The sequence below is a fragment of the Aquarana catesbeiana genome, linkage group LG09 (assembly GCF_042186555.1).
Source record: "Aquarana catesbeiana isolate 2022-GZ linkage group LG09, ASM4218655v1, whole genome shotgun sequence".
In the NCBI taxonomy this organism is placed as follows: domain Eukaryota; kingdom Metazoa; phylum Chordata; class Amphibia; order Anura; family Ranidae; genus Aquarana; species Aquarana catesbeiana.
In genome coordinates this window covers 199,364,117-199,388,506 of record NC_133332.1, presented here as the reverse complement: position 1 = coordinate 199,388,506, position 24,390 = coordinate 199,364,117, and the positions used below count along the sequence as shown (strand labels likewise).

Below are 24,390 nucleotides of genomic sequence, written 5' to 3'. Positions count from 1 at the left end.
TAGGAGCACCATCAAATCTATCATAACCAAATGGAAAGAACATGGCACAACAGCAAACCTGCCAAGAGACGGCCGTACACCAAAACTCAGGGACCGGGCAAGGAGGGCATTAATCAGATAGGCAGCACAGAGAGCTAAGGTAACCCTGGAGGAGCTGCAGAGTTCCACAGCAGAGACTGGAGTATCTGTACATAGGACGACAATAAGCCGTATGCTCCATAAAGTTGGGCTTTATGGCAGAGTGGCCAGAAGAAAGCCATTACTTTCAGGAAAAAAACAAAATGGCATGTTTTGAGTTTGTGAAAAGTAATGTGGGAGACTCCCAAAATGTATGGAGGAAGGTACTCTGGTCTGATGAGACTAAAAATTATGCTATGTCTGGCGCAAACCCAACACATCACATCACCCAAAAAACACCATCCCCATAGTGAAACATGGTGATTGCAGCATAATGCTGTGGGGATGTTTTTCAGCAGTTGGGACTGGGAAACTGGTCAGAGTTGAGGGAAAGATAGATTGTGCTAAATACAGGGATATTCTTGAGCAAAACCTGTACTGAGGCTAGGACGGAGGTTCACCTTCCAGCAGGACAATGACCCCAAACACACTGCTAAACCAACACTTGAGTGTTTTAAGGGGAAACATGTAAATGTGTTGGAATGGCCTAGTCAAAGCCCAGACCCCAATCCAATAGAAAATCTGTGGTCAGACTTAAAAATTGCTGTTCACAAGCTCAAAACATCCAACTTGAAGGAGCTGGAGCAGTTTTGCAAGGAAGAATGAGCAAAAATCCCAGTGGTAAGATGTGGCAAGCTCATAGAGACTTATCCAAAGCGACTTGGAGCTGTAATAGCCGCAAAAGGTGGCTCTACAAAGTATTGACTTTAGGGGGTGAATAGTTATGCACATTGACTTTTTCTGTTATTTTATCCTATTTGTTGTTTGCGTCACAATTAAAAATGAAATGATGCAAATCCTCAAACAATCCATGTTAATTCCAGGTTGTGAGGCAACAAAACACGAAAAATGACAAGGGGGGTGAATACTTTTGCAAGGCACTGTATGTGGACAACTATTCTCATCTCAATGAGTTCTACCAGAGACACAGATGAAACTTCAAAGAAAGTCAGATAGCTAGGTCCCACCTATCTTAAGACATATAAATTGCATCAGATCTCTCAGCAAGTTAGAGCAATACTGAATCCAATATCATGTATTGTGCTGCTCTCCTTGCATCTAGAATCCTGAACAACAATATGAAACTGAATTGCAAAGGTGAGAGAATTTCACACAATTAAGAAGGTCAGGTGCAGATTTTGTACTGCGTTAGTTTAGGGCAGCTAAGGGAGGCATTGATGAAAAAAGTTGAACACTTACAGTAAATCTGTCTCATAATCTGTAGAACTCTTCATCATTAGCATCGCCTTGCTATACAACATAATTGATAAAAAGTCACTCATGGAAGTGTCTGTCTCTGTGAAACTGTGTAGACAGCTCTTCTACAGCAATGAACAAAACCTGAACCTTTCTCATTGAAAAACAGAGGACAATGGGTTGCGCAAATGCAGACCCGTCTGATGGCTGTCATTGGATCAGCTCTGTGTTACCCAGGTGGGGAGACAGGTTCATAGATACATTCTGTAGTAGCTATCGTGGTCAAAACCTACCAGCTGAGTCACTGAAACTCAGGGCATGAGGAGACACAATGCCTGGCATTGCCTCCAAAGCCAAACACAAGACAGTCCAACCTACTACTATGGAAGCGTTGGCTAACAGCCTTAGACAACATGGCCCTGGCTAATCCATCACCAAGAGAAAAATCCGGGAAATATGAAAGGAGAGTCAGAAAACTCCCTAGACAGTTCTTTATCCCATTATCCTCAAGTTGCAGGCCCCTGACAAAAACTTTGGGCTGCTGCATCAGCAGTTCCAAGCAATACTACACAAAGCTTTAGATGCTACTCTTAAACGTGTGACTAACCAGCTAACACAGGAGATAAGAGGGCTGGGACACCGCTCCGAACAGTTGGGGGACTTATGAATGATGTGACAACTGTACTGGAGAGTCACCAGGAGGACAAACTACAAGTGGAAATTTAGACCTTACATTATAAGCACAAGAGGATAGGCCAGGAGATCTAATTTCAGGATCTGGGGATTTCCATAAAACAGTGACCAACCTGAATGCCATGGTCACCACCCTGTTTCAGGAACTCTGCAATGAGAACCCCTTTAAAGGCTGGAGGTTGACAGGGTCCACTTAGTTCTAAGTAAGAGGAATCCTGGTGGTTCACCAAGCTCTAGCTAAGAGGAATCCAGAGGGTCACCTTCATGACATTGTTGTTAAATTGCACTACTGCCCCATGAAAAATCTTCCTGCAGATTACCCATGAGAAGAGCACCCTACTATTTCAAGGTTATATGTACCAGCTATTTGCTGATCTGGCCGCATCCACCATAAAGGAGAAAGGAGAGTGATAAACTCCTTCATAGAGATTCTGGAAATGAATCAGATTAGGCATTTTCCTTTCAAACTGCATTTTGTTTGTCATAAAGTAATGATTCCAGGAGGCTGCACTTCCAAAAATCCTCCTTATTGAAGCTTCACATTACAGCTGGTTAACAGATGGGGCAGGGGACAAGGAGGTTGACACGTTTCACGCAAATGTTGGCGTTTAGTCATCAGGTAATGGCTAAGTGCTAACATTTGCTAACAGTTTGCATGAAACGCGTCTACCTCATTTTTTCCCTTGCTCCATCTGTTAACCACCTGTCATATGAAGCTTCAATAAAGAGGATTTGTTGAAGTGCAGCTATCCGGACTCATTGCTTTTTGATACACAGCATGCAAGCTGGGCTAGCACCTGACTAGTGTGTGGGGATTAACTGGAGACTCACTCACCTAGAGCAGCTTTCTCTGTTTCACTGAGGATTGCATTTCGTTTGTATTGCTTTTACAATGCTGATATTATTAAGTGTTGTATATTGAACCTGGGGGTATTCCTGAACTACAAGTTTTGCATTAAGTTTGTCTACGGTTGAGGCCAGCGTTGGTACATAGTCCTGCAATGCTTGGCAAGTTTGCCTCAACTTCCTTCAGTCAATGTTTTAGAGCAGGGGTCTCAAACTGGCGGCCCTCCAGCTGTTGCGAAACTACAAGTCCCATCATGCCTCTGCCTGTGGGAGTCATGCTTGTAATGTCTCGTGGGCTGTCAGCCTTGCAATGCCTAATGGGACTTGTAGTTTTGCAACAGCTGGAGGGCCACCAGTTTGAGACCCCTGTTTTAGAGGATGCCAAACCCAGGAGGCTCATCTATACATCTTGGAAAAATGTCTTAAAATATGAAGATACTGGGCCAGTGTTTACTAAATGGCATAAACGCTTTTAGGTAAAGGTATTCAGAAAACCCCATGAGAAGCTCTGGTAAACCATGGACCAGAAGTTTGCACAAACATCCAATTTGTCTCTTGTTTGTTAATAAGAACTGGATTCAGCCAATCTCCTGAATATCTATTGGGACAGATCACAGTGAATTTAAGAAATTCTTGCAGTCAGTCATAAAACTTTTTCCTAAGTAACCTTTAAAACAGGGGTGTCCAAACTTTTTTCAAAGAGGGCCAGATTTGATGAAGTGAACATGTGTGAGGGCCGACCATTTTGCGCTCGTTCCTGACACACAGACGAATGCTCTGCTCTTTAAGGGTACCGTTAATTCTTAATGGTACCCCACACATTGGAAAACGTTGGGTGCTTTTGGTGCAGTGCAATTTAAAAAAAAAAAGGTCGGGGACTTCTTTCCCTGCATTTTTGTGGGTAGGGAAGCCTATTGAAATGAATGGGCAGCCCTACACGCAGCACACAGCCACACAGATGTGATCCAAGGGCTTGTTCACATGTCAGGTTGGAGGGGCAGTAAAACCACATGGTTAAGCTGTTTTTACCACCCCCAACTTCTCTCTCTTTAGCTACAGAGGGAGCAGCTGTGGGTGTACACATGCTGTGGCTGCAGCTGGAGGTATACCCAGGCTGAATGGGGCTGCACTGCAACTATCCCGCAACTGTGTGCATTGCACGGTTGCGGTATAGTGATGCTGCATTTACAGGCTTAAAACAGGTGGTGAGGAGGCAACATAATGCCTCTTTACCGCCTGTCATATGCCTCTGAAAAGTGATCTGTGCATGGATTGCTTTTCCGAGGAGCAGCAGTCCTGGCTGCTATCACAAACAAGCCCTACAAAAGCAGTTCTGATGGTACAGGAATTGGCGGGGGGGGGGGGGGGCAGATTAAAAGTAACATACACGCATACATACACACAGACACATGCACCCACATGCACATACAGATACAGACAAATGCACACACACACACACATACAGACACATGCACACACACACATACAGACATACATACAGACTCATGCACACACAGACACATGCACACACATACATAAATACAGACATACATACAGACACATGCACACACATACAGACACATGCACACACATACATACATACAGACAGGGCTTTTTTTCAGGGGGAACTTGGTGGAACTCAGTTCCACCACCTCTGGCTCAGACCCTCTGCTCCCTGCCCACCGCTATCACTTGTAAACACAAAAGTCTGGTTTCTGTGTTTACAAGTGACAGCTCTGCACTTTGTGTGTAATGCAATCCTGGTATTTAATGACCTTTAAGACCCTCCCACTATTTGATGTGATTTGGAGGGTGTGTGTAGGGGAGCAGTTTTGGGGAGTCGTGGTTGAGTTCCAGCACCTATTGTTTGAGAAAAAAAAGCCCTGCATACAGACATACATACAGACACATGCACACACACACAGATACAGACACATGTACACACACACATACAGACACATGCGCACACACACACACATACAGACACATGCACACACACACATACGCATACAGACACATGCACACACACATACACATACAGACACATGCACACATACAGACACATGCACACACACATACACATACAGACACATGTAGGGTTGTCCCGATACCACTTTTTTAGGACCGAGTACAAGTACCGATACTTTTTTTCAAGTACTCGCCGATACCGATTACCGATACTTTTTTTTTTATGTCACGTGACAGTTTTTTTTTGTTGCTATTTTTTTGGGGTGGGGGTGGGGGGGTGAACGCTTTATGTGTGTGTGTTTTTTTTTTTTACAATTTTTATTTTTTACAATAATATTTTTTTATTCATTATTGTTTTTTTTATTATTTTTTTTTTTTAATCAGCCCTTTTGGGGGGCTTTGGTGAGATATCAGGGGTCTTAACAGACCTCTGATATCTCCCCCTTGAGACAGAGAAAGAGACAGAGGATAGATATTCCCCAGTCCCTTTCTCTGCAGCCTCAGCTGCACTGAGAATGAATGGAGAGAAGACAGCGGCTCCTCTCCATTCATAAACTGACACATAGTAATCACAGAAGATTACAATGTTTCAGTTATGTGAATGGACAGAGTCAGCTGACTCTATCCATACACAAAGGAAGGAGGAGGGGGACGGAGGAACTGAGGGGGAGAACGGAGGGGACAGATAAGGAGCGAGGAACGGAGGGGGACAGATAAGGAGAGAGGAATGGAGGGGGAGAACGGAGGGGGACAGATAAGGAGAGAGGAATGCAGGGGACAGCGGAGAGGCACAGAGGAACGGAGGGGGCATGGAGGAGGATGCAGTGACAGTCAGCTGTGAGCGATCACCGCTGTATGTCACTAAAGCTGGTGAAAGCCGCTGGGGGAGAATCTTGTAACTCCCCCACGCGCCGATCACAGCTGTCCTCTAGGTATCGGGGGAAGCATCGGGAGCATTTGCCAGAGTACAAGTACTTGGTCAAATGCTCGGTATCGGTGCCGATACTGATACTAGTATCGGGACAACACCAGACACATGCACACATACAGACACGTACACACACACACACACATACAGACACATACAGACACATGCACACACACATACAGACACATGCACACACACACACATACAGACACATGCACACACACACATACAGACACATGCACACACACACATACAGACACATGCACACATACAGACACATGCACACACATACATACAGACACATGCACACACATACATACAGACACATGCACACACATGAATAAAGCCCTTTTAAAACGAATCTAGCTTCTAGCACAGTACTGTACCTTTCCAACTTCCTCATTCAGCCGGGTACTGCACTGTAAGGGGAAGCAGAGAGCACAGCACACTCCCCTGCACTTTACTTTCACTTTTGATGCTGATGGAGCTTCTCACAGTGCCGATGTATAGTTCGGCAGGGGATCGGGCCTATCTGACAGCCCTGATCCCGTGGCACACTGGCTGAGAAAGGCTGGTTTAGATAACCAGGCGGGCCGTTCAAAACCGAACTGCAGGCCGCGATTGGCCCGCGGGCCGGACTTTGGACTTGCCTGCTTTAAAAGGTAAGATTTTTTTTTTTATGTTTTATGCTGTGTGAATGGGAATACAACAAACATATAGGGTTATCTCAAATTTGATTGCCAGAGTGGAAATACATTTTAACTATTAGTTGTGTGAACAAGTCTCTGCTGTAAGATATTTGCTGCAATAACATCTCCTAGGTGTTCTTCTTTTTTAGACTATAATGCAACATATTTAATGAGCTTGACAGCACTCGAAAACATCAAACAATCCTCCAAAAAATACTTGCGTACATACGGAGGGTTGATTCTCAATAAAACAAATGATCGTACTTTACACCTGCTGTACGTCTCTGTGGAAGATTCCTTGGTTTCTCTAGATACAACACCAATTCCTAGAAATTTGGGACACTGTGTAAAATCTACATAAAAATAGAATGCTATAATTTGCACATGTCACATACCCGTATTTTACCCATAAAAAAGAGCTGAAAGAACATTTTGCAACCAATTAGGTTCCATGGCAACAGATCAGTAACACGATTGGGTATAAAAAGAGCATCTTAGAGAGTCAGCGTGTCTCAGAAGTAAAGATGGGAAGAGGTTCGCCAATCTGTGAAAAGCTGTTCCTAAAAATTGTTGAACAATTTCAGAATAATGTTCCTCAATCATCATCTACAGTACATAATGTCAACAGTTTCTGAGAATCTGGAGAAATCTCTGTGTGCAAGAGACAAGGCTGAAACGCAGTAGTGGATGACTGATCTTCGGTCCCTCAGACAGCACTCCAATAAAAACAGGCATTGATTCTGTGATGGACATAACTTAATGGGCTCAGGAATACTTACAAAAATCAAATTGAAACAAATTGAAATTCAACATTATTTTTGGCAACCCTGAGCACTGTGTCTTCCGGGCTAAAGAGGAACTTCCAACTTGTCTTCCAACTTGTTATTAGCATTCAGCTGAAAAGCCTGCATCTCTGATGGTATGGAGGTGAATTACTGCACATGGGATGAGCAGCTTTCACATGTGGAAAGGCACCATCAGTGCTGAAAGACATATTCAGATCTTAGAGCAGCATATGCTCCCAGCCAGATGACTTCTTTTTCATGGAAGGCCTTGCATATTTCAGCAGAACAATGCTAAACCGCATACTGCATCTATAAAAGCACGGTCTCCTAGTAGAAGAGTCTGGGTGCTTAACTGGTTTGCCTGCAGTCCAGACCTTTCACAAATTTAAAATAGGGCAGCACAGTGGTGTAGTGGTTAGCACTCTCGCCTGGAAGTAAAAAGGGTCGCTGGTTCGAATCCCAAACACGACACTACCTGCCTGGAGTTTGCATGTTCTCCCTGTGCCTGCGTGGGTTTCCTCCGGGTTCTCCGGTTTCCTCCCACACTCCAAAGACATGCTGGTAGGTTAATTGGCTTCTGTTCAAAATTGGCCCTTGTATATGAATGTGTGGGGGACCTTGGATTATGGGCTCCTTGAGGGTAGGGACCGATGTGGGTGTACAATGTATGTGCGGAGTGCTGCGTGAATTGGCTGCGCTATATGGGTACCTTTAAAAAAAAATTAAAATAGGGATGATTGTAGACACGCTCCCACACTGACTTAGGTTGAACTGGATCGACTGGTGTCTTTATTCAACCTTACTAACTATGTATCTATGTAAAATGTTTGGCACATCTTGAAACTATAAATATGACAAAGAACTGTTGAGCAGTTAGAATCATATATCAGGCAAAAATGGGACAACATTTCTCTCTCAAAACTCTAGTAACTGGTATCCTCAGTTCCTAGACATTTACAGAGTGTTGTAAAAAAAAAGGGGGGATGCTGCACCGTGGTAAACATGGCCCTGTCCCAACTTTTTTTGAGACTTGTTGCTGCCATCAATTTTAACATTACCTAATTTTTTTTTCTTAAAGTGGTTGTAAACCCCCTTACACACCACTTTTACCTACAGGTAAGCCTATAAATAAGGTTTACCTGTAGGTACTGGAAATATTTCCTAAACCTGCACGGTTTAGGAGATATTTACCATATACACTTGAGCCGACGTCATTGGCGCATGCGCACTAAAGAAAGGGCACGATCGTGTCGTTTCTATAGGGCCTGTGCTGTGACCTGTGCTGTTTAAATATTTTAACAAAAAACAACATTTGAACATAAAATAACAGTTTAAACATGTTTTCTATTGTGAATAAAATATGATTTATCAGATTTCCTAATCGTTGCATTCTGTAGATTTTACACAGTGGGGTTATTTTACTAAAACTGGAGAGTGCAAAATCTGATGCAGCTCTGCATAGAAACCAGTTTCAAATCAGTTTCCAGGTTTTTTTGTTTTTTTTGTCAAAGCCTAATTTAACAAGCTGAAGTTAGCAACTGATTGGCTACCATGCAGAGCTGCACCAGATTTTGCACTATCCAGTTTTAGTAAATCAACCCCAGTGTCCCACCTTTTTTGGAATTGGTATTGTAATTATAGTATAAATTGGAGCTATAAATTATTCGTGGCAAACGTTTGAGAAATAAAAACATGACATATAGCTCTGATTAAAGAATGCAACAGTGTTTGTGGTCCAATGGTACAGTAAAACCAACGCAAGAGAATGTCGCTCAGACTCCAGGAGCAATTTCAGCATAAGTTTAATCTTAATGAGTGCTGCAGGGAAAGCAGTCTGTACTTCTTATCTCATACCTGATGATTAAGGTAATTTATACTTAATGAAAACAGATATTTCTAATTCTGTGACAAGTCCAACATCTGTCTGCTGTGATGTTTCTCTGAGCCTTAAGCTGTTGAAGATGGATGGATCGGAAGTGAGACACCGCCAGGATGTGTTCACAGAGAGTCAGTACCATTTTTCTCCTGGCTGCGTGAATTTTACTCTAGACAAATCCTAGCTACGTTATTTATACGTCCCCTGCAAAAATGTTCTTTTCTCCAGCATTCTTTAAATTATTGCGAGCGTCTGCAATCCCCGTTAGGTACAATCAAGCATCAGACGTGTCAGAAAAACACAGCAGCTCTGTGCCATGCAGGAACCAGCTGCTCAACAGAGTTTGGAAGGAGTGTGGCTCACTTTGAGTATACAAGACAAGTGAGAAATCCTTCTAGTGATGTTAATATCGCTTAACACTTCAGCTCCACAAGGTTTACCCCCCCTTCATGACCAGACCATTTTTTGCGATACAGCACTGCGTTACTTTAAAGGGGTTGTAAAGTCTCCAGGTTTTTAACCTTAATGCATTGTATGCATTAAGGTGGAAAACCTTCTGTGCTGCAGCTGCCCCCAGAGCCCACCTTTTTTCTTACCTGAGCCTGTCCGTTTCAGTGATGTGCACAAGCCCAGTGACTAAAACCGCTGTCTCCATCCTCATTGGATAGATTGATAGCAGCAGGAGCCATTGTCTCCTGCTGCTGTCAATCAAATCCAGTGACACAGGAGGGTGGGTGGGGCCATGTCTTGCTGTCTGTGTCAATGGACGCAGCAGCAGGACTCGTAGGCACGCCCCCACGGGTGTCCCCATGAAAAGCGGCTCTCCCTGGGGGCACCCGATGAAGAGGAGGAGCCAGGAGCTCCCCAGAAGAGGAGGACCGAGGCTGCTCTGTGCAAAACCCTTGCAAAGAGCAGGTAAGTATAATATGTTTATTAATTTTTTTTAAAACAAACCTTTACAATCACTTTAACTGACAATTGTGCAATCGTGCGATGCTGTACCCAACTAAAATTGATGTCCTTTTTTTTTCCCACAAATGGAGGTTTCTTTTGGTGGCATTTGATCACCTCTGCAGTTTTTATTTTTTGCGCTATAAACAAAAAAGTCTGACAATTTTGAAAAAAAAAACAATATTTTTTAAAACATATCCAATGTAAAAAAAAAATTAAAAATCAATTTTTTTCATAAATTTACACCAATATGTAGCCTGCTACATGTTTTTTGGTAAATAAAAATTCCAATAAGCATATATTGATTGGTTTACGCAAAAGTTATATTGTCTGCAAACTATGGGATAGATTTATGGAATTTTAATTTTTTTATTTTACTAGTAATGGCGGCGATCAGCGATTTTTAGCGGGACTGTGACATTGCGGTGGACAAATCGGACACCCAGTGACACTAATACAGTGATCAGTGCTAAAAAAAAATGCACTGTCACTGTACTAATTACACTGGCAGGGAAGGGGTTAACATCAGGGGCGATCAAAGGGTTAAATGTGTTCCTAGGGAGTGCCTTCTAACTGTGGGGGGGGGGTGCTCTGGCTGTGAGAAGACAGAGATCCGTGTTTCTGCTTAGCAGAAACACAGGATCTCTGTCTCTCCTACTAGCAGAACGGCAATCTGCTTTTTTTACATAGGCAGACCGCCGTTCTGCCTCTTTCATGAACGATCGGCGGGACCCGCTGGTTGACTCTCGCTGTGTCTAATCACAGAGAGAGTGGGTCAGCGGCGGCGCTTGTGTGCGCCGCAGAGCCAAAAGAGCAAAACTACATACCTGTACGTGATTTCATGCACAGGAGCCGCCGCCCCGCAATATATGTACGTGGGGCAGTCGGCAAGGGTTTAACCACATCAGAATCAGACCAATTCTGACATTTCTCTCATCATGAACACATCTAAATTTTTGGGGCTAGAAAATTACATAGAACCCCCAAACATTATATATTTTTTAAGAAGATGCCCTGGAGAATAAAATAGTGGGTCTTGCAATTTATGTCACACGATATTTGTGCAGTAGTTTACCAAAAAATTTAAGGAAAAAAATACACTTTAATGAATTTTGGTGAACACAAACACAATACCTAATTTTTTGGTAAAATATAAAAGATGATTTTACACCTAGTAAATATATACCAAAAATGTCATGCTCTAAAACTACACATGCCTGTGGAATGGCAATAAACTACAGTACATTAAATTATCCATTGGCAATGCTTTAAAAGCCTTTATGGGTTAGCAGTTTAGAGTGACACAGGAGGTCTGGTGCTAGGATTTTTGTTCTCACGCTGACATTCGCAGTGATACCTCACATGTATGGTGCGATTGCCATTTAGGTATGTGTGCGGGACCTACGTGCACGTGAGCATAGGGGATGAAAAACTTTTGTTTTTTTATTTTTTTACACTGTACCCTTACATTTTTTTTATCAACTTTAATGCAATCACAAGGGATGGACAAAATCCCTTGTGATAGCATGGGCTGTGACAGGTCCTCTTTTTGGAGAGATCTGGTGTCTATTATACCCTAGATCTCTCCTCTGCCCTCCAAAGCAGCTGATCAAACCAAGGTAACAGCTTGTAAAAAAACAAATTGAAACCAAAAGTGACAAAATAGTCGTTTTTGCTTTCTGACATCACAGAAGACAAAAAGAGCTTCCATGTTTTCCAATCTTCACAGTGCATCCGACGCAACCAGTCGCACCAGTCATCAGGTGGTGGGCAGCCGCAGGAGGGGGACCCTTCCACGGCCTGTAAAAGTGACAGCCGCTTTAATCACTTTTACTTTAACCACCTGCCGCCCGCTCCCAGTAAATATACTGGGAGCGGGCGGCAGGTGCAGGCACAATCATGTACCTGTATGTTGGCTCTTTCTTTCCAGGTTCGGCAGCATGCATTCGCATTCTTGATCCATGCTGTGATTGGACACAGCACAAGTTTGGCAGCCAATGATTTTGGCTGAAGTCAGCTAAGTGCATAGGAACAGCGATTTGGCTGTTTCCTCTCCCTAAAAAGCAGGGAGAAAAAAACAGCCAGATAGTAAAGTAAAAGCAGAGGTGAAATATCACCTCCTCACTGCCTGTTAAATGAATCCACCGTAGATTGCTTTTGAAAAGGGCGAAAAAGCCTGCCACAACCCAGCCTTTCTCTATCTTTGCTTACTGTACACCTATCACATTCCAACTTCCAAGGCAGGTTTTAATTTCATCGGCAGTTGTGAAAAAGTGAAATTGTTGGTTACATCAGGCTGTATGTGAGAAACAGTAGGAAGAGTTTTCAGCATCACCAGCATGTACGTCCTAGAATTACCACATTACAGACACAAGGCAATGCGGTGCACTGGTGCCCTACTGTGCGACAGCAACGTCTGGATAGGAAACCAGTAGATGCACATGCATTGTCAAAGGAGAGGAATGGGGGAGTACCTCTGGCCTCGGCTCTTAAGTAAGACTATAGTGTATGACTGGAAAAACTCCCACCCAGCTGGTGGATTCTCCTCCTGAGAAGGCTCGAGCATAGGAGGTGTGCTCTATTCAGGTAGGTTTACTGGCAGTATCAGCAGCATACATGCTGGTGATTGTGATAAAATATAAAAGATTTGCACTGTCTAATATGTGAAAAATAGCAACAAAAAATACTGTGACCCAACAACACTGAATATTTCAACATATAATTACAACATCAAAAGCTCCATTCCCAGACGTAGCCTGTTACGGGGAAACACGTTGGAAGGAGATGGGAGCTGTGACATTACTATGATCCAGACCTGTAGGTGATCCCACAGTCAGATTATCCTCTCTCTACTGCTTGTTTGACTCCATTTAGCTGTAAGTGCATATTTTAGCCCAATAAATTCCCTCTGTTCTCAATCTAACACATATACCCAGTGGAGGGTGCAGAGGGAGTCTGGATAGGAATGTGCTGGGCTAGGAAGGTGATCTGCGGGGTGTTTGATCCATCCATCGTGGAGGTCGGAATATACACTGGATGAGGCTATACACTAGATATTTGTTCAGGTCATCGTATCACGATCTCCTATATTCTAGAGATCATGTGGATTTGGTAAGAGGCACATTTATACATTATATTGGTGGAACACGGATTAATAGTGATTTGTCACTGGGAGGGGTGCACAGTATAACACTTTGTTTGGAACTAGATTTGAACACAAATTTTGAATTGATACACAGGGACACTTGATTTGTGGAATTTGTTTTTAATAGCTTTTGATGTTGCAATCATATGTTGAAATATGCAGTGTTGGGTCACAGTATATTTTGTTGCTATTTTTTCCCATAATTAGACAGTGCAAATCTTTTATATTTTGCCACAATTTTCATTATTATTCTCTTGTATTCAAGGAGTAGTAAAAGTGCAGCAGTCTTCAACATTTAGCGCAAAATTTTTCATTCTGGCCCTCGATAATCTAAATCTTTGATACATCCAGGGTACCCTGTGCGCATATTTCAATTAATTGGTGGACTGGGCCACATCTGGACACAGGAGAACAGCTCACCGTAAGGAACAAACAAATCAGATATTCTGATGAAAAATCCCACTTCCACTTCTTTGACTCCAATACAAGATACAAGAAGATAGAGGAATATATATAAATGCTCATTTCACATTTAACTTATTTAAAACTAAAAGTGTCTGTAAACTTTAGATAATTTTTCAGTATGTTTAGCATCACGTCTTCTTTCGTATTTTGGTATTTACTTTGTGCATTTTAATAAACCTTTTGGGTTACCTGCACCAATGGGAGCCTTTTTTTTTATATATGTACACTGGGCAGGAACTGCGGTACCATACTATGAGCAGCATTGTGACTGGTGCTTTCACCAATCCTGTATAAGGATAATTCCATACAAAAATGTGGCTTGACCTGAAAGATTCTGAGGACCAACTATCTAGTTATGCCCCGTACACACGATCGGAAATTCCGCCAGCAAAAGTCCAATGTGAGCTTCTGGTCGGAAATTCCAACCGTGTGTATGCTCCATCGGACTTTTGCTGGTGGAATTTCCCTTTTTCCCTTTTCTCTATTTTTCCGATGGAAATTCCGATCGTCTGTAGCAATTCCGACGCGCAAAATTCCTACGCATGCTCGAAAGCATTGAACTTCATTTTCTTGGCTCGTCGTAGTGTTGTACGTCACCGTGTTCTTGACGGTCGAAAGTTCAGAGAACTTTTGTGTGACCATGTGTATGCAAGGCAAGCTTGAGCGGAATTCCGTCGGAAAAACCATTCAAGGTTTTTCTGACGGAAATTCTGATCGTGTGTACGGGGCATAAGAATTTTTTGGTTTGAACTCTAATAATACTTATTTCACGTTTAACTTATTTCATACTCAAAGTATATGTGAACTTTAAATCTATTTTTCAGCCATAGTTCATCTCATTTACAGTAAAAAGTATCTTCGAAGATAAACACAAGTATAGGCGCATCAACACAGAGATCATAAAAGTCCCAATACAAATCTGCTAGTAATTTACAATATAGTCCATCTTGCATACACAGGCAAATCAGCTATGTAGTGGTATTGGGAGAGGGAAAAAACGTCCACGGGAAGCACACAAGGCTGCCATCAATTTAGGGAAGAAACCATATTCCAAAGAGTGCTAAAAGTATCTTTGATAAGAACTGTCATTAGAGGTTACTTTTAGATTGTCCACAGCTTCTACTATCCACGCTTCTCCTGTTCTAATGTTTCTTCTATGCCCCAGGTAACAGCCTCTTCTGCCTTCCCCAAGCCTGGCTATGCTCCCAAAATAATCTGTAGAATATTAAACCCAATGATGAATATGAGCAGAACTTGTTTTTAGAGATATGGAGCACAGTAGAGTGTGCTAAATACAGAAAAAACGTGCCAGTACAATGAGACAATCACAAAGATTTTGTTCCATTATAAGAATTAATTATCCCCTTTCTTTTATGCTAACAGCTGTATTTTTGTACAAGCCATGTAAAACCTTCAGAGATGCATTTAATGGATTATTCGCCTTTGATACATCCAGGGTGCCCTGTGCGCATCTTTCAATTAATTGGTGGACTGGGCCACGGTGACGGCTTCCATCTGGAGGCAGCAGAACAACTCACCTTGAGGAACAAAGAATCAGACGTTCTGATGAAAAATCCCACTTCCACTTCTTTGACTCCAATACACACTACAAGAAGATTCTGAATTAGAATAATGTTAATTTCACATTTAACTTATTTCATACTAAAAGCGTATGTAAACTTTAGATCATTTTTCAGTATGTTTAGCATAACGTCTTCTTTCGTATTTTGGTATTTACTTTGTGCATTTTAATAAACCTTTTGGGTTACCTGCACCAATGGGAGCCTTTTTTTTTATATATGTACACTGGGCAGGAACTGCGGTACCGTACTATGAGCAGCATTGTGACTGGTGCTTTCACTAATCCTCTATGGAGATAATTCCATACAAAAGTGTGGCTTGACCTCCTAGATTCTGAGGGCCAACTATCTAGTAAGAGTTTTTGGTGCTCTTGATGGTGGAGAGCGTGATTAGTTCCAAATGTACTATATATCAGGGTGTTATGTGTGCAGCTTCCAATTTTTTTGATACTGTCCAAGGATTTTTCACTTATTTACTGTTAATACAATTTTGTTAAGAAAATCATTTTTTTGTAAATTTGTTGCAAAGTTTTGGCCATACATGGATTGAAATTCAGCCAGTTCATCAGGGACCGGCCAAATTTCGATCTACTGAACCACTTGTGTACAATCAGCCTGTTAGAAACTTTTCTCACGATCAGCCCCACTGGCTTTAGCCATGTACACACCTTCAGTTGACCGTTGGGGAGGGCTGGCTCCAGCATAGGGCTGCTTAGGCAGGCCAGGATAGGAGGGGCAGTGGAGTGCACTTTTGCCTGTGTGTACTGGGATCCTTGCACTAGCCCTGAGCCCACCCCTGTTCATCCACAGCCTTCTCCAGCCGCCGAGTCTTGCCCTGCCTGCACTGACACAAGCTCTTCCCCTCTCTGAAGTCTCCTCCAACTATTAGACTCCTCTCTGAGCTGGGACAGGCAATCCAATCAGAGGCTGGTCCTGGGCCGCACCATCCTGAAGGATGGGTTAAGAGAGCTTTGTGTCCATCTCGTACATTATATCCTCAGCGCTGCCCTCTGATAGGCTGACACACATCACTGACCTTCCAAAACTTTCTCCAATGTCATCCTGTGATCGGGGGGGGAGGAGGAATCCTCCCTGCCACATCACTTGGGACTGGGGGAGCACACAGGAGACTGTGTGATCAGAGAGAGAAGTCTGTGAGTGGCACATGATGGATAGCAACACGGCACAGGCTCACTTTATTTTACAATCATACCCAGTGTTTTATGTCCAGTATATCATCCTCAAACCTAAATGTTTCCCCATCCTCATCCCCAGTGTTATGTGTTTAGTAAATCACCCCCCCCCCCACAATTTTATATTTTTAGTACATCATCAATAATTTTACATAGTAGGTGAGGTTGAAAAAAGACACTAGTTCATCAAGTCCAGCCTATGTTTAGTAAATCACCCCCCTTCAATGTCATCATCCCTTATGTTATATGTCTAGTACATCAACCCCTCCAATGTCATATGTTTAGCACATCATCCCCAATCTTATATGTTTAGTATATCAAGCCCCCCCATGTCAAATGTTTTGTACATCATCCCCGATCTATTATATTTAGCACATCAACCTGTTGCTATACATTTAGTATATCATTCCCAAGGTTATATGTTTAGCACATCATCAGGGTCAGCGCCAGCTTACGGTGCCAGGTTTTTTTGGGGGGGGGGTTGTTAGAGTGCACCTTTGCTTGTGTAGGGAGAGATCCATGCACTGAACCTGCCATTGGGCTGCTTATCTGATAGATCTGATAGCCAACTGTCAACTGAAGGAGCACACATGATAGCTACTAGCAACAGGCTGGCCACGTGCAAAAGGAAGTGCTGGTACTTGGATGATCCCTGGGTAAAAAACTTGACTCGATCCCAAGCCATCTTCTGCATGTCCATTGACACACAGCGTGGCTTGGACCCACTCTGTGCTCACAGACTGTGATTGACAGGTGCCTTTATGGCCAGTGAGGAGTGAGAGCGGAGAGAGTCGCTGGATCAAGATTGGGCTCTGGTAAGTACAATCCCAATTTCAAAAAAGTTGGACGCTGTGTAAAATCTACATAAAAACAGGATGCAATGATTTGCAAATCCCATCAACCCATATTTTATTACAATAGAAAACATATCAATGTTTAAACTGAGAAAATCTACCATTTTAAGAAAAAAAAAATAAGGTAATTTTGAAATTGATATCAGCAATATGTCAGTTGGGACAGGGCAACAAAAAGCTGTCAAAGTACAACCCCAATTCTAAAAACGTTGTGACAGGGCCATGTTTATTTACCATGGTGAGTGCCGGTTCACACTAGACGCGGCACGACTTGCTGGTCGCCTCACCGAGGCGACCTGCACACGACTGCCGGGGCGACTTGCAAGACGACTTCTGTATAGAAGTCTATGCAAGTCGCCCCCAAAGTAGTACAGGAACCTTTCTTCTAAGTCGGAGCGACTTGCGTCGCTCCGATTAGAACGGTTCCATTGTACAGAACGGGAGGCGACTTGTCAGGCGGCTAGGTCGCCTGACAAGTCGCCCCCGTGTGAACCGAGCCTGAAGTATTCCCTCTTCTTCTAACAACACTATAAATGTCTGGAAACTGAGGAGACCAGTTGCTGGAGATTTGGGAGAGGAAGGTTGTCCCATTCTTGCCTGAGCATATGCTGCTCTAAAACCTGGATAGATCTTTCAGCATTGATAGTGCCTTTCCGGATGTGCAAGCTGCCCATTTCATACACACTAATGCACCAGCAAACCATCAAAAATGCAGGCTTTTGAACTGAGCACTGGTAACAAGCTAGCAGGTCCCTCTCCTCCTGCCTATTTTTGCCAAAAACAATTAAAAGTCTTTGAAATTTTACATTGAGGAACATTATTCTGAAATTCTCTGCATAGATACAGTATCTCACAAAAGTGAGTAAATCTCTCACATTTTTGTAAATATTTGATTATACCTTTTCATATGACAACACTGAAGAAACGACACTGCTACAATGTAAAAGTAGTGAGTGTACAGCTTGTATAATGCCCCGTACACACGGTCGGATTTTCCGACGGAAAATGTGTGATAGGACCTTTTTGTCGGAAATTCCGACCACGTGTAGGCTCCATCACACATTTTCCATTGGATTTTCCGACACACAAAGTTTGAGAGCAGGATATAAAATTTTCCGTCAACAAAATCCGTTGCCGAAAATTCCGATCGTGTGTACACAAATCCAACGGACAAAGTGCCACGCATGCTCAGAATAAAGAAAGAGATGAAAGCTATTGGCCACTGCCCCGTTTATAGTCCCGACGTACGTGTTTTACGTCACCGCGTTCAGAACGATCGGATTTTCCGACAACTTTGTGTGACCGTGTGTATGCAAGACAAGTTTGAGCCAACATCCGTCGGAAAAAATCCTAGGATTTTGTTGTCGGAATGTCCGAACAAAGTCCGACCGTGTGTACGGGGCATTACAGTGTAAATTTTCTGTCAATAACTTAACGTACAGCCATTAATATAAACCGCTGGCAACAAAAGTGTTTACACCCCTAAGTGAAATGTCCAAATTGGGCCCAAATTGTCAATATTTTGTGTTGCCACCATTATTTTCCAGCACTGCCTTAACCCTGTTGAGCATGGAGTTCACCAGAGCTTCAGTTTGCCACTGGGGTCCTCTTCCACTCCTCCATGATGACATCACGGAGCTGGTGCATGTTAGAGACCTTGCGCTCCTCCACATTCCATTTGAGGATGCCACACAGATATTTAATAAGGTTTAGATCTGGAGACATGCTTGGCCAGTCCATCACCTTTACCCTCAGCTTCTTTAGCAAGGCAGTGATCATCTTGGAGCTGTGTTTGGGGTCGTTATGGTGGCATACTGCCCCGCGGCCCAGTCTCTGAAGGGAGGGAATCATGCTCTGCTTCAGTATGTCATAGTGCATGTTGACATTCATGGTTCCCTCAATGAACCGTAGCTCCCCAGTGCTGGCAGCACTCATGCAGCCCCGGACCATGACACTCCCACCACCATGCTTGACTGTAGGCAAGACACACTTGTCTTTGTACTCCTCCCCTAGTTGCTGCCACACACGCTTGACACCATCTGAACCAAATAAGTTTATCTTGGTCTCATCAGACTACAGGACATGGTTCCAGTAATCCATGTCCTTAGTCTGCTTGTCTTCAGCAAACTGTTTGCAGGCTTTTTTGTGTATCATCTTTAGAAGAGACTTCCTTCTGGGACGACAGCCATGCAGACCAATTTGATGCAGTGTGCATCGTATGGTCTGAGCACTGACAGGCTGACCCCCACCCCTTCAACCTCTGCAGCAATGCTGGCAGCACTCATACATCTATTACCCAAAAACAACCTCTGGATATGACGCTGAGCATGTGCACTCAACTTCTTTGGTCGACCATGGCGAGGCCTGTTCTGAGTGGAACCTGTCCTGTTAAACCGCTGTATGGTCTTGGCCACAGTGCCGCAGCTCAATTTCAGGGTCTTGGCAATCTTCTTATAACCTAGGCCATCTTTATGTAAAGCAACAATTCTTTTTTTTAAGATCCTCAGAGAGTTCTTTGCCATGAGGTGCCGTGTTGAACTTCCAGTGACCAGTATGAGAGCGTGATAGCGATAACACCAAATTTAACACACCTGCTTCCCATACACACCTGATACATTTTAACACTAATGAGTCACATGACAACGGGGAGGGAAAATAGCTAATTGGGAACAATTTGGACATTTTCAGTTAGGGGTGTACTCACTTTTGTTCCCAGTGGTTTAGACATCAATGGCTGTGTGTTGAGTTATTTTGAGGGGACAGCAAATTTACACTGTTATACAAGCTCTACACTCACTACTTTACATTGTAGCAAAGTGTAATTTCTTCAGTGTTGTCACATGAAAAGGTGTAATAAAATATTTACAAAAATGTGAGGGGTGTACTCACTTTTGTGAGATACTGTGTATATATACACATATATATACACACACACACACACACACACACACACACACACACACACACACACACACACACACACACAGAGTATATATCTGAAAATTGATCATTCCTGATGTACTGATGGCCTATCTCATTTCTTGGGGCACAAAAATGCCAGATCAGTACATATATCCCTCAAATGACCCCTTTTTTGGAAATTAAACAGTCCAGGGTATTTAGTAAGAGGCATAGCGAGTTTGTTTAAAGTATGAATAGTTTTAATACATGGTGGGCTCCATTCACAGAACCAAATCGCATGCGATCTCTAGCGGTTTTCCAAAATATCGCTTGCGATCCTGAAAATGTCAATTCACTACTGCCTTAAGCTGTATTTACCACTTGGAATGGGCTTGGGCGTGTTCGGAATCCCACCTGTCGATCCCACCAGGAGGCCAACACTGAACACCGCTAATCACATGCAGTTTTTCCTCTTTTGGCAGATGTGCTTCCCCCCTCCACTCTCTTTTTGAAACTACATCGTGGTGAACTAGATGCCACTGGTTGGCCAGAGGATTTTGCACATGTTTTCTACTCACTTTAGAGAGCCCCCCTTCCTTATGACCCATGCGATGGGGCCAACCGAGACGCAAACCCTGCTCTAAGTGGATTCTGATGGGTATCTTGGCGTACCAAAGATGGTCACTTTGTAAGTACTACCAGATTCAAATTTGCTTGCCCCCTCTACCCTCCATGCTGTTCCCTATATTTTTGCTTATGTACCTTATATTTTAATACCATGCGTATATATATATTAGATAATACAGCTCACTCCAAACCAGACCCTGAAAAAGGAATTTACTAATTCAAACATATTCCGAAATCTCTGAACTCATGTAAACTAACCGGCCTCCTACTATGAGACCAACTTCATAATTCAGAACGTAGCTGTAGATTGTTGTTAATATGACCGTCGGTTCTTGATTTTAATTTTTATTTACTATATGTAATGTATATGATTGTAAACTAATAAACTTTGTAATACTTTTTTACACATGTTTTATACTCTTATATGGTTTCATTCCTTGCCCATAAAATCCCTGGGTCACCCCCATTGTTCTAATCACATGCAGTGAAACATTTCCCAATCCGCAGCTGCACAGATCGGGAAATGTCTCACTGCCTGTGATTAGCAGCGTGCAGTGTTGGCTTCCCAGCCGGATCGGCAGGTGGGATCCCGAACAAGCCCGAGCCCATCTCTATTTACCACATAAAGCAAAAACACACGCATAAAACAGGAGTGAAAGTCAATTCACAAAAACAAATAATTGCATGTGGTAAAGAAGTAGTGGTCTCGGCATGTGATTTTTTAAGAAACCGGCGGCCGCAGTAAAAAAAAAAAAAAAATGCAGACTACTTTAAAAAAAAAAAAAAAAAAAAAAGAAAAAACTGTGTTGGAAGACCCCCAAATTATGAGACTTCAAGGGTCAAAAATGGTAGATTTTCTCAGTTTAAACATTTGATATGTTTTCTAATTTAAAATCTATATTTTGGAGGAAACCCCCACGCCAAAATAAAAAAAAAATCAAAATGGCGCTGGGTTCCCCAAAAATTCATACCAGACTCTTATCGGAGCATGTAGCCTGGCAAGAAAGGGAGGGGATGAGCGCGCGCCCCCCTCCGAAACACCTTGTCCCTATGTTAATGGGGACAAGGACTTCTTCCTTACGATCCTGGCCGGTGGTTGTGGGGGGGTCTGCGGGCAGGGAGCTTATTGGAATCTGGAAGCCCCCTTTAAAAAAAAAGGTACCCTCGTGACGTCAGCCGGGGCATACTGGGTTGATGACGTCACATGGGGTGAGGTCACCCGGTGACATCTCCAGGTGGCCCCCACCCCTTAGTTATTTAAGAACTGTCAGGAGGCAGAGCTGGCAGATGACGGGAGCCTTCGGCACGAGTGAACCCTCTTCTTCTTTTTTCGGGTTGGCGGTGGTGGCGGGCGTCGTGACGATGGATCTACACCTGGGGGACATTTTTTTAATTTTAATTTTTTAAATAAAGGACTTGTCAAAAACTGTCTAATGTCTTTTTTTTTTTACACTACATTCTTTTTTTTTTTTTTGGGTGAATGAGTAGGGGAACGATGTAACCCATACTCATTCTATTTGTCCAATTGAGATAGTTGAACTCCCTAATAATAAAAAAAATAAGAACATTGCCTTGCTTCACTGCTATATCTTAGGCCCTGTACACGCAATCAGACATTGATCGGACATTCCGACAACAAAATCCACTTATTTTTTCCGACAGATTTTGGGCCAAACTTGTCTTGCATACACACGGCTGCACAAAGTTGTCGGAAAATCTGATTGTTTTGAACGCGGTGACGTAAAACACATACGTCGGGACTATAAACGGGGCAGTAGCCAATAGCTTTCGTCTCTTAACTTATTCTGAGCATGCGTGGCACTTTGTGCGTCGGATTTGTGTACAAACGATCGGAATTTAAACGATCAGTTTTTGTTTCGGAAAATTTTATATCCTGCTCTCAAACATTGTGTGTCGGAAATTCCGATGGAAAAAAGTCCGATGGAGCCCACACATGATCGGAATTTCCGACAACACAATCCGATCGCACTTTTTCCATCAGAAAATCCGACCGTGTGTACAGGGCATTACTGTGCCAGCATTCAAAACTCCTCCTCATCTCTTATGTTAGGGCATCTATAGCATATACCCAACAGTAATTTATCTTTTTTTTCCCCATTTATTTGAAGCTCCATCTATGAGACAGTAAAAAGGACTCCTCCCCAGCCTGACAGGCTGGTGATCATAATGAGAACCTTCTAGACCATCGATTGAAAGGTTTTTCTTGTTTCCAGTGCTAGACCTGTGATCAACATCAAGAAAAGTCTGGTTTTGGGGGCAGATGGAAGAGGCAGTCCAGAGACTTAAAAGAGAAGTATGGGAATATCTTTTTTTTTTTCTTTTTAAATTATACTTACCTAAGTGGATCTGCATTCGTCTCTTGCCAGCTCTAAGACCGAGCGAACAAACACCGCCAATTGCTCGGTTCTCAGAGCTCCCTGAGCAGAGCAAGTGACAGTCACCAGCTCTCTGCTTTGCCCCCCCCACGCTCACTGGAGCCCTTGGCTGTGGAGGGGGCAGGAGCAGCCATCTCAGGCTCTCAGCGGCTTGCTAAGAGGCTGAGCCGGGTGCCGGTCCAGGCATGTGGGTGAATCCTGACCATATGGTCATGCTCTTTCACGAGCCTGGGCTGGCTCTGTGATTTCAGCCCACTGTTTGCTGAAAATGAGTCACAGGAGTGCAGAACGAACAGCACCCCTGTGATCCACAGCAGAAGTATAGCCAAACGAGCTTTGGCTGTACTTCTTTAGTTCTAGTTTGTAACCCCCAGACACAACAATTTCCTCCAAACTTGGTTAGGTTTAGCCTTGAAAGCCTGAAAGGAAAAAAATATCTTTTTATTTTCAGGAACAATGGCTTTTTCCTTCTTTTTCCAGTGCAAAGGGGTACGCTTTCCTCCTGTAGTTCCTTGATAATGGTGTCCAAAGATTTGCCAAAAAGGTGTTCCTTGGAAAAAGGGATCCTCAAGAGACACTTCTTGCACTGTGGCTCTGCAGACCACAGAATAACACTGTAGGGCTACTGGTAGGAGCTCCACATGTTAAAAAGGACAGACCCAAGATCAAGAGACATGGCCTTGGACCAGACAGCCAGAGTTTGGCACATAGACATGGTCACAACTGCAGGTTGTATGGCAGGGTCTTCAAAGGTCGAACAGAGCTTGAACACCGGACATCTTTAACAGAGACAGTAAAAGTAACCTATTGTTGAGACAGAAAATGGTTGGGTCCACTACAGGGACAGCCCAATGGACATCTTCCAATGTGAAAGGGAAGTAAACATGTGTCTTTCATCTGCCGCTTTAGGTTTCCTTGGTCAACCACTGTGTCTACAGTTCTCAACGTTGCCTGATCAATGGTGTCCTTAATGCTAAGGAATATGGGCAGATACTTATCCATCATGCCATAACTTCAGGTAGGCGTGTTATTGGCCCCAAATGTATTCTGCAGCAGGACAATGACCCCAAACTTAAAGCCAATGTCATCAAGAACTATCTTCAGTGTAAAGAAGAACAA

General features: G+C 43.1%; 1 protein-coding gene across 3 annotated transcripts in view; it reads right to left on the bottom strand.

Moving 5' to 3' along the window:
* The window catches only part of TTLL11 (tubulin tyrosine ligase like 11), a 254,643-nt gene that overhangs the window by 80,217 nt on the left and 150,036 nt on the right, over nucleotides 1-24,390 (bottom strand). The window contains exon 3 of one of the 3 annotated variants that reach the window (XM_073599528.1): nucleotides 15,259-15,326. The exons of the other annotated variants lie outside the window; for them this stretch is intronic. Coding sequence (XP_073455629.1) covers nucleotides 15,259-15,326 — 68 coding nt within the window. The remainder of the gene's footprint in view (nucleotides 1-15,258; nucleotides 15,327-24,390) is intronic. 3 annotated transcript variants of the gene reach the window in all.